Source organism: Buceros rhinoceros, unplaced genomic scaffold (assembly GCF_000710305.1).
Source record: "Buceros rhinoceros silvestris isolate BGI_N320 unplaced genomic scaffold, ASM71030v1 scaffold30876, whole genome shotgun sequence".
Classification (NCBI taxonomy): Eukaryota; Metazoa; Chordata; class Aves; order Bucerotiformes; family Bucerotidae; genus Buceros; species Buceros rhinoceros.
The window spans coordinates 7,077-18,553 of NW_010419798.1; the positions used below are offsets into that span (position 1 = coordinate 7,077).

At 39.0% G+C, this 11,477-nt stretch overlaps 1 protein-coding gene across 1 annotated transcript in view; it reads right to left on the reverse strand.

The window, feature by feature from the left end:
• Positions 1 to 11,477, reverse strand: part of CCDC149 (coiled-coil domain containing 149) — a gene marked incomplete at its 3' end in the record, with an annotated part of 19,431 nt that overhangs the window by 5,623 nt on the left and 2,331 nt on the right. The window contains exons 3-6 of the mRNA XM_010139083.1: positions 10,538 to 10,710; positions 9,034 to 9,106; positions 7,622 to 7,706; positions 6,244 to 6,388 (exon numbers count right to left, since the gene is read on the reverse strand). Of these exons, the coding sequence (XP_010137385.1) occupies positions 6,244 to 6,388; positions 7,622 to 7,706; positions 9,034 to 9,106; positions 10,538 to 10,710 (476 nt within the window). The remainder of the gene's footprint in view (positions 1 to 6,243; positions 6,389 to 7,621; positions 7,707 to 9,033; positions 9,107 to 10,537; positions 10,711 to 11,477) is intronic.

Below are 11,477 nucleotides of genomic sequence, written 5' to 3' on the forward strand. Positions count from 1 at the left end.
TTCAACTTGTTACTTAGCTAGTGCAGTAAACCTGTATACAGTCATCTCTTCTCACTAATGGCAATGGACAACGCCTCCCAGAGTTAAAAGACAATGAAATATAGTAATCTAATCTATCCCGTGATTTAAAAAAAAAAACAAACAAAAGAAACACCAGTTTAGGATGTACTGGACATTCAACCTTTGCCCCTCAGTGAAGACAAAGAACAGCAACAGACAATATTTCTATTTCCTTACCTACAAAGATCGCTTCCCAGTTACTTTTACTTTCTCTGCAGCTAAAACCAGAAGGTAAAGTAAGAAAACTCAAGACAACATCTAGACTGGTTTTGAAGTTCTAGACAGAATTTTTGCCTCTTCCTTTATTCACGGAGGTTCCTCTGTCACTAAGATTGCTTAAAATGGCAAGGAATATCTTCTTTTTTAGTGCTGTACTCTGTTTTCTATTTTACTAAAAAGCTTCAAGTTCTTTAGTGCCTCTATCACCCATTCTTAGTTTTCACTGCGTTTCTTGGGTCATCTCTTCCTTTGTATGTGATTCCTACACAAATACTACTTACAGTTAGCTCTCCTGCAGAATTTAACTTTTAGTCTTAATTCTCTCCCGAGATCAAATGAGAGATTTCTATCTTGTAAAGAAAGCTTTTTTTCCCCAATGAATTTCTGAAAGCTTTTCTCTCACAGGCACAGCAAGTCTCCTAGAGTCAGAAGTCTTTAAATAAATCCCAAACAATACTCAACAGAGTGAGAAACCCAGACAAGGCAGCAATTCTAAACATGACAACAGAGATAATGGACAGCAAATTTTACTCATCAAATTATAGCAACAGGATAAGTTAGTTAAATTTGAACCAAACACTGAGAAGCAGCATATCACAACACAACAAGGCAATAGTATCTTCCTGTGCTCACCAGAGCCGTGTAATACTGCACTGTGTGCTCTCCAGTGAGGGTTTTATGCTGCAGACATTTGAGCGTACTGGGAATGTCCTTACCGACAAGATGGCAGAATCTGGGAAGGACATGAAGAATAGCAAACCCAGCAAATATCAAAGGGGATAGAAAATTTGATTAACAAGGGCTAAGTAGTTTTGAAATCTCTACTGTGAGGTCTCTGCAATGGCCCTGGAAGTATTTTAAAGATTACAAAAATATCAAGGTGGGAGAGAGAATGTAAAAGAGAAAGAGAAAGCTTATAATAAATATTAAAGAATACACTGAGAGGAACAGAGGTGTGTATGAACTAAAAAGCAAACAGTCCATCACATTTACAAGCAGAGGAGAGAAGACATTTGGGAGTAGTTGTGTTTATTTCCCCATTGAAACATACTAATCAAATAGGTTATCAAGGTTATGATGGATCTATTACCGTCTTCTCCAATTAAAATAAAAATCGTTCTAGCCTAGATTTTGCTTTCAGCATGTTTCTGTCTGGCATGAAAGACTCAGCCTTAATAACTCCATTTCCATACCCCAGTGTATGGCCCAACATCCAGCAACTGCGCTCTGCAGTATGAAGCAACATGTGACCGAGAAAGGCACAGAGCAATTTTCAGGAAGCTCTACCTTGCTCACAGGGAGCCCACTTCCATTTCACTACGGCCCCACCAAGGGTGAGCTGTGGGACGTGGAGTTCCCCCAGCTTAGAGGGGCAGGGACCAGACAGAAACAATGCAAGACTTCCTCCTCAGCCAGGGAGCCGACAAGGTAACATGACTGTCATGAATGACTGTCACCACAAACAGGTCACAAGTTTAGCACTTCTGTCAGGAAAAGAAAAAGTCCTTATTATTTTCCCAAATAGTTAACCAGTACTTCCAGGGCAGAAAAGGGGCAAAAGATACTGCCCTCCCTGTTGGCTAGTCGTATCACAGAAGGAAACTCAACCCTCTGTATCAAGTTCAGTTATTGCTACTGCTCTTGTTATTCAGACAATAGCAATGTCACTTTTCTCTTGCTTCTCCTAAATTTTGTAATTCATTTATCAGCTGTGCCACACTATTTCTCAAGGTTTTGGAGCAAATACATCCTGGTAATTCCTACTGGATCCTCAGAAGAGGCAGTGAGCAACTTTTTAACCTTTGTTGCAGGTTCTTACACAGAAGGATCATTCTGCAGCTCTGAAAGATGGTTGGCGAACAGGTACATAACGCTGCTAACAGATGGTTGGCAAACAGGTAAGCAACAAATACGTAACCCTGCTCCTTTTATTCAGGAAGAGGGCAAAATGCATCCAGTGCTAAGTATGATTCTAGTTTGTCTGAAACCACATTATCTGAAGACAGGTATGGGAGAAATGAATCCTACATAAAGCTGCAAGTTCTTACAAAAATATGTTTTGAAAACCAGAAGTGAAAGCAATCCTGAACACAATGTGGTTTATCTCATTCCTCCCTTTTCACTGTGACCTCCAGATAATTTGCTACCTCCATATGTGCTGTGGGAAGACTGACCTATGGTATGCTGCAAGAGTTGGTATTTTTGAGGGGCCTGCATGGGTTGGTAGCATCAAATTCCCTGATCTAATTTTTTTTGTCTCTAGCCCCAGTAGACCAGATTCTTCAACTAAAACAGAAGGATCATGTCATGGACAAAGGTGCCAATAGCTACTTCCATTGTCCTCAGGTCATGTGTCTAATGCAACAAGGGAGCTAATCTAAACCTCCCTCCAGGGTAACGTTTTATAGAAAACTCTTGTTCACGTAAACAGCAGTAATGCTTCCACCTGAATACAGAAACTCCCTTCTAACTCTCCCATGCTTCCCAGCATACATAATCTGAAGGGAGCTGTGCTGATTTACAACACTGGAGCTCTGTTCACCTCATTTCAACTTAGATCTTGCTACAGAAGACATACAGCCTCGTACAGATATAATCACCCAAATATCTGTAAGTAGGGTCTGTCGTGGTTACGTATCTAGTTACACACATCACATGAAACCATTTACTCAGTTACAGACTGACACAATCCTTTCTGTAATTTTGGTCATGACCAAGCTTGCTCAAGTTAGAAATGTTAAAATTATTGCAATATGTCTAAGCAGTAGAGCAGCTTCTATACTGATCTGGCTTGCAAGGGTGCCAGCAATTTCAGGAATAAATTGCACTAAAGAGAACTTCTAATAAACGGTTTATTGCTGGCAGAAGAAAAAAAGATTTTTATTGACTTGCTAGGCAGGGTTAGGTCTGTTTATTTTTGCATTTATGAAACTATTTAATCTTGCAACACATTACTGCATACAGAATTAATTTACAACTGCCTTTTCAAATTAAGCTAAGGCGCTTGCGAGGAAAATCATAGGATGTTATTTAAACTTGGCAGGAGTAGCTACCAATCACCAGGGGAAGTTTCTGTTTTCTTCAGAAACACCTCTTTTTTTTTATTAAAAGCGGGGCTAAAAAATAAAGTCTAGATTTGTTCCTAGGCACATTCTCCCACAGCTCCTTTTATCATGGCACATATTTAGAAAAGTGGCAATAATAGTACTTTGTCTGTTCCAAGAGCAAGTGGCAACGGATGTTTTTAACAACAGCATAATAGCAAAAGTCAACTTCAACAGCACGTCCAAATTCTAATCTACATAAAAAAATAATCCACTGTCTTGTTATTGCTTCAGTTAATCAGAAAGCACATCTACCATTCTGCTATCGTTAACTTATATAGCCATATCTCAGTCTGCAAGCAACAAAAGAGGTTTTGACTTCAGAGTAGGTTAACTGTTTGGAGGAAAGTAAGTTCATACTGAGAAAGTCTGAAAAGCCTCATTTGCTGATAACAGAATCACTAATAGGTCAATCACATATTAAACATCAAAAGCAGAATTTCTTCCCTGAATGAAGCAACCACCCTGAAATCTCATGTTCCTTACCCAATAAATCTCGCTTTCTTCAAACAATGTCAAAGAACACCTGTGTCCTTTCTCCAAACATGCTCTACGCGCAGGGAAACCAGGCAAACAGGACAGATGGGTGAAGAAGTGTTCTACCTTCTGATTTATGTAAAACATTTTGTCATTACAATTCTCTCTAGCCCCGCATCCTCCTCGAATCCCTACTTTGAATGGAGAAATGTCTTCAACAAAAGGATGCATCTTCTACTAGTACCAGTTTGCGGGCATGTCTGTTTTACTGGTGCACTGACCTCATTCTCCCATCTAACCTCTTCTGACAGGTGGACAGTTTCTTCCCCCTTTTCAGAAGTCAGAAGTCTTTACTTCTAACTTTTTCCACAGCAAGTAAGTGGCCCCAACAACTAGCTAATGCACCTCAAATAAAGTTGTTTTCCCCTGATGTCCTACCTGCATTTCTCTTTTTCACTTTAACTCTTTCATGTCTGAGGTGTTTCTACTTGAAGTAGTTCCCATTCCTCCTAGCTCCTTTAAGGATTCTTTAATCCAGCTAATGCCAAAGGTGACAAAAAAAAAAAAAAAAAAAAAAAAAAAAAAAAAAAAAAAAAAAAAAAAAAAAAGAATGAGCACACCACATGGAAGTGTTGATGAGGCTCTTCACTCATCTTGCGCAGGATTTATCTTTCTTTTTCTTCCCCTGAAGCATCCTGAACACAATATTGCAGCTCTGACCATACTCCTGACCTGCGAGAAACGCGGACTGTGACCTCCCTCTAAGACCTGATCTTCTGTTGGGCATAGAACACTAGTTTGTGCACACATCCAATCTCTACTCCCTTGGCTACATATGACCAATTGGGGATGCAGATAAAAGAATCGTATCTCCTTGTGAAGGCTTATGTCAAGAAAATCCAAACTTAATAGTTGAAAGCAGAGACAGTGGTATCAGAAAAGTATAGCCACCATCGCAATGATACATTTCAGAGATGCAACAAGTGCATGTGATCAAAGAGAGACAAAATTAAGAAAAAAGTTGCTATTGTTATAGGCAAGAGTATGCAAACTAGAACACCTGGTAATGATACAGTATCAGGATGTAACAGGCAAAGATTGGTTATACCTGGAACGACAAAAGTTCTCTGGATTCTTTCCTTCTGATATTTGCTTAGCAGTAAGAAGGAAGCAAGCAGGTGGCAGTCCTTCATTAGCACTGCTCAGTGCAGGAAATCCTCTTGCATTACATGGCACACTTACAGACATGAATTGACTGAGCAGCCATCAGTTAGATTTGGGCTGCATTTTCACCGCTTTAGTCTTCCCCTTTAGCTGATTTGCTTTCTCAAGAGTATTGAGAGTGGCTATAAACGGCTCCTCCACTTCTATTCCTACATCACTAAGAATTATGCAATGGAGTCTGCCTAGTATCAGAGTTATCAATTTTAAAAATGAATCATCTATTCTAGTGCAATATGGTTTACTTCAATACTACTCCTTCCTTTCATAAAAGATGTCTGCCTGTTTCTGGCATCTGGTCCTCATGTGCTTTTGAGAAGCTTGAATAACCTCTGATTACCAGTAGTGACTCAGTGTTCAAAAAAAAAAAACCAAAAAAAAGAAAAACCAAGCACAGAATCAAGGAACACTTCCTAGACTCTGATTTTCATACACTCTATAAGGACAATAATATCAGAACATCAGAAAGTGTGTCAAAAATGATTATATTCTGCTATGATAGGAGCTGTGCAAGACAAAAAATTCTACTGATGAGTAGAACAGCCAGAAGTAAACAAATTCTCCTTGAAAGTTCAGTTCAGATTTTAAAAAGAAAAAATCATATAGTAGCAATCCAACTGTGTTTATCTCCTACAACTTTTGGCAAAGTAACTACAGGAGCAACAGCTATCACATGTATGACATACAGGCCACTGGTCTGTGACAAACGTTACACCAAAACTTTTCAGACCCTCGCCTAAGGGCAGCTTTTACTATTCCCACCAGTATTCATTAGCAAATTCCTACATTAACAACCAATTACCACATATCTTCTCCTTCAGTTCAAGGGTGTTCTTCCTCCCAGCAGCTTTTCTTTAGCCCTCCCTAGAGCTTACCTGCTAGAAGTTCTCCCTGTGTAATTAGGGTTTGCCTTAAACCTGAGCAGCAAATAAATCCTTGCCTAGCAGGGGCAGACAGGTCTCTGTCAAACTAAGACTTTACTTTGAAAATGTAATTTTTCTCTAAACATGAACCTGATTTTAAAAACTAAAGAACCCACCAGTTAACAATGACAACGAATTATCTGGGAAAACAGACCTTCCCACTCTTCTGAAACTCTCCCAAACTATGATTTTTGCATAGCTTGGTAAGTTCTGTTTTACTTAGGAGTCATGCCACCTACTTGTTGGTTTGCCTCTGGTGTTGTATGACCATGTTTTTTTCATGGATAGTTTCCAGCAATGCAGTGGCCAGTGATTTGAGATCTGAAATGGACTGTGGTGTGGCTGGTAGGCTACATCCATGATCCTCCGACAACAACTCTTGGACTATAATGTTAAAAACACAAATGAGTTTTGGCTTCTCATGTACAGAGATGTGACACAAACATTTACTTAGCATTAAAGAACTATTGTCATTACTTAAATGAATACATATTTTTTCCCTTCAATTAACAAAGCTGAAAGACCAGAAATAGAAGCTGTAGCTGGCATGAAGATGGTGGCTTTCTAAACCAATCGTTATTCCACGGCATTTGCCAGAACAAGTATAGGCAGACACATCTTATGTTAACTTAATTCTGCTTTTGGAATATTATTTTTGAGCAGAAGGAAACAAATCCATTCTTCTACAGGCCCACAGATTGCTAAAAATCAGTCATTTCTCTCCCACTTTACATTAAAACTTAAGCCCACAAAGAATTACATTAATTTTTAGAATTATTATATCCAAGAGGTTATTTAAGACTGATGTGAAAATAGAGACACCCATGAACTTTTCCTCTGCAGTCCAGAGCCTATACCTCTCAACCACATCAGAAAGTTCACTAGTATCATTACCTTTCGTAATTAGAATCTGGCTCTGCCTCTTCATATATATATACATATATACATATTCACAGAGAGAGAGGATAAAAGTTATAAACAGAAAAGCAAGTTTCAATTTACCATGACAACTATTACTGTTCTCACATGTGTGTGCATGAATACATCACCACCTAAACAGTAGGGTGCCAGCCATACTCCTTGGCTCAGAGAATTTTCTCTCCCCCTTTCTTTCCTAATCTTGGTACTTTCTTTGAAGGGGAAAAGAAGAGATTACTCCATTTTGCTATCCATGAAGAAATATGGGACAAAAGATTTCTTGCAAACACCTGAACGTAAAAGCTTCCAAGAAAACCTGACTTAGGGCCCCTCCTCTATCACCCAGTCTATTTTTCATTGGAATATGAATTGTGATTGCTATTGTTAGCAGAGCAAAGAGGTGAGTAAAGCAGTGATTAGTCAAAGTTGCAGAGAGGTTTAGAGATTAAACAAAAAAAAAATCATAAAAATGACAGGGGAGAGAATGAATGGAAAACGAGTAACAAAAGGAGAAGCAGTTCGCAAGAGGCAAATTTTACACTGTCAAGTCAGCTGAGAAAAGGACAAAAATTAGCACATGATAATAAACAGGAAAGAGAAGAAAGAGTTTGGTTGGTGTGGAAAGGGTTACTGAAATTAAGAGGTAAGATGGGAGGAGCTCAGTGAGATATGCAACATCACGGTGCATTTATGTAATACCTTGCTTTGCAGAAAGGACTCCAGTCAGAGCACTGCTACCGGATCTACTATGAGTCTTTGAATTTTTTCGTCTCTCTAGTGCATTCTAAGGAAAAAACAAATATCCTATTTAGAAAAACAGTAGGAACAAATCCTTTCATTAGGAGTAAAGAATCTGAAACTTTGGATTTTGGTCTCAGAACAACTCTGCAGTGCTGGAGCTTACACCCATAGTAGCCTATGGGAGTGTGACTCTTCTGGAGTATTGTTCTCCAGCCCAAACACTCTCTGCAATATTACAAAGGCTCATTCTGTCTCCTTGCAATCACTTTGTTGTAGTCTCACCCACCCGCTCCCCCAAATGCATTTTGAAGACTTGCCTATTTTCTAATAATCTGCTGAGTGCCAGTGAAGATACTGCAGTATCCTGTAGAGAATATCGGCTGGGAACAAAATCAGACTTTTGCAGCATTTCTTTGGATAGACTTCAAAGGGAAAGCTCAAACTCCTCTAACACAGCTTCTAGAAGCCCTTTTAGCACAAAATACTGACTTTCAGGAATTAGCAGCAGAATGATCCTGCTACAAAAGTCCAGCTCTTCCAAAACAATTACAGTTCTGTGAAACCCACCAGACCACTAAGATGCTGAGTTCTCACTGGTAAACTAACTCACGCTCTGAGAGACCCAAATTGTAAGCGTGAACAGACACTGAAATGATCTCAGTACTTTGAGGAGCTTTGCTCATGCACAGGAAGCAGTTAGTGCTGTGCCTGCTTCATAGTGACCTAACTGGCTAAGAAGTCCTATTGACAGTCCTAAGCCAACCCTTCTCACACCCGGACAAGCAGCCCTCCACCTCTCACATCTCCAAATCATCTGCAGAAGAAAAGAGTGCTTGACTTCAGGGAAGCGCAAGAATATTTTGCCCTCAGGATTCAGTCCTGAAGGTTTCATGCAAAACAGCCTATGTCTCAATCCAGGAATGGAAGAACAATGAAGACTCAGCAATCATTAAGACACATGGTGAAACAAGGAACAGGGAGAGAAGACCTCCTTGTGACGGCAACACAGCTACAGTCATTCACTACACTGTGAGACTTGCTACTTTTCACCTACCACCAGCCGGAAGGCTCATCGCTACCACCACCACTCCCTAGCAGGAGGAGGGCTCCCACACAGAACTTAAAAAGAAAGTATTTAATTCACTTTTCAAAATACTTTTAATGGGTATTCCCTTGTACTACACCAGCTAAGAAGCCTACGAGGAAGACCAAGTACGTAATATGTATTATTACTAACGCTGTCAGAATGTTAAAGGTGGATTTTTTGCTGAAGACAATTTTATTCTTTAAATGCCTATGAACATGAGAATGAACAATAGCCTCCATGAACAATGAAGCACAGTTTAGATGATACACTGAAAGGATCTTACCTTGTATTTAGTAATATTAGACTTAAGAAGGTTGACTTCCTCTTGAAGTTGTTTTAATCTCTCTTGAAGGTACCTGGAAAAGAAATGTAATCCTTTATTTCATGTTACCTTCAAGTACTGCCTCAAGCGCTCCTCTATAATATTTGGCATGTCCTCTCTTTGAACTACCAAAAGGTCTTCCCTCTGCAGGGATAAAATAACAAAATATCTTACTGATCTTGACCCCATAAAACTTTAAGTAGGAGAACAAATTGCATTAGAGAAGGAGGCTGCCCTTCTGTTAACATTTGTCAAACGTGCTGCACAAGCGTTTTATATCGGACCTCAGGTTTTTTGGGGAGGGAAGCTAAAAGGATATATTTATGTCTAAAGGAAACATTTACTTGTGTCCTCTTTATGTGAAGGTCTGTGAGATGGACACATGAAGATTTGTATATGTCAACACAAGACTCAACTATGCAGAACTTTTGCATTGCAATATCCATCACTTAAATGGCACTTCTCATTACAAAGCAATTGCAAGGTAGAAAATTTAACAATATAGTTGAAAAATGGTAGACAGTTAACTGAAACAGTAGAGTTCTTCCTAATAGAGTTTATGCACTTGGATTAGGTGGCTATTTCCACATAGGAAAATATCCTTGTCATGTATAAAGAGTTTATAAAATATCTTCTTTCTTATATTGCAACTGCAGCTGTATTAGTGCTTGTGACAATTGAACTATTTTAGAGAAAAAGTCATATCGCTGTCAGTGGACTTAAATTAGTTCAGAAGTCTGTAGGCCATGCAAAACAAATAAAAAACTGGAGTGGCTGGGAAGAAGTAATGCCTTTGATATTGCACTTTTGTAGCATAAGCCTCTGTAAATGGAAAGTGTCTTACAAGACCTATTTCACTTTAAGGTAATTGTTGACATTAAGGGAGGTACCTGCTATGACTCTGTCAGTGACTCTGTTGTCCTTAGCAGAGACCATAAAACACATTCTCCTCCCAAGAAAATGGCAAGAATATCCTCATGGGTGATTTCACCAGCAACTTTTGTTGGCAAATGACTCCATGTTGACAGCCTCTCCCTGTGGTGAGAATTACGTCTAAGACTGTTAACTCAGTGTACTCAAAGTCCCTGTTTCCAATTGAAGATTAGCCCATTACAGCTCACTGTGAGGTTCTGAAGACACTGATTTTTAAGATTCTTGTTTTTGGTGCCATACAGTGATGGGAATAAAAAGGCCTGTACTTCTCTTCCTTTTCCTTGTTTAGCTCTATTTGGGAGTATCACTGACATCGCTGTAGTCAAACAAAACACTGGTAATTTCCTGCAGCCTTTCTCAACAGTGTTTGATGGTTAGCTACAATACAAACAAAACAAATTACCAAAATCTCTTAACTTTTATTCTTGCATATATTTTCTTTAAAGTTTTGTTGTGACTGACTTCCCGATGCTCCTGTTAAAGCAATATGCTGCTTGTTCTAGGGAAACAGCAAGGTTTGCAATGTACTCACCTGTTCTCCATACACAGAGCATCTACATCAATGATACGGTTTTCATGCCCTCCTAAGACATGATTAAGTTCTTGGTTTAGTCTGTCAGACTTATCCTGGTAGAAAGAGCGTTCCTCTTTCACATCTTGTAACTCATCCAGTGCAGCCTGAAGATCATATTTCAGAGTCTCGATCTGAGAAGAAAGAAGAGCTGTATGGCTATTTTGAAGTTTAAACAAAAGATTACATAGTGCCCAAACTGAAAACCGCAGCAAGTTCTGCATGTCTGAACAGGATTGATTTGGGGCAGTCAGAAGTCTTTCCAAAGCTCATAATTCCAGTACTTTTACTCTATTTTGGTATTATTTCATTAATTTGAACTTAGGTAACTTTAGTAGTTAGACTTGTTTTTTACAAAATTTCTAGAAAACCACTGAAATGTAACAACGGCAAAAGAATCCTTAATCCATACTGTAATTCTGCTAGAAAAATACTAAGCAAGTTTTATCATATAGTTTCTAGGTTTTAGAATATCATTTCTAGGACTCCAGGAATTAACTCAACTGAATAAAAATTTGGCAAATTTGGAGGATGAAGAAAATGTCTGTAAGGAGGAGTTTATACTAATTAGGGGACTTCGAACAATGAAGTTCCACAGAATAGGAAAAAGAACTGAGAGAAGTACAGAACATGCCAGCATGGCATTGACAACATGAGCTTTGCTATTAAGCAAAAGGGTGAAAGAGTCCAGTATGAAAGATACTTAAGGACAAAGAGCTTCACGAGTCCTGATAATCTAAAGTAGCACTGCACTTTGGTGAAGACTGAAACCCAAGAAATACACACCTCCTCCTGGTTCACAGAATGACTCATTCAGGGTAGAACTGACACTGGTAGGAATGAGTGTGACAACAAAGAACACAAATCCCCCAAATTATCCAGAAAGGTATGTATCAGTATT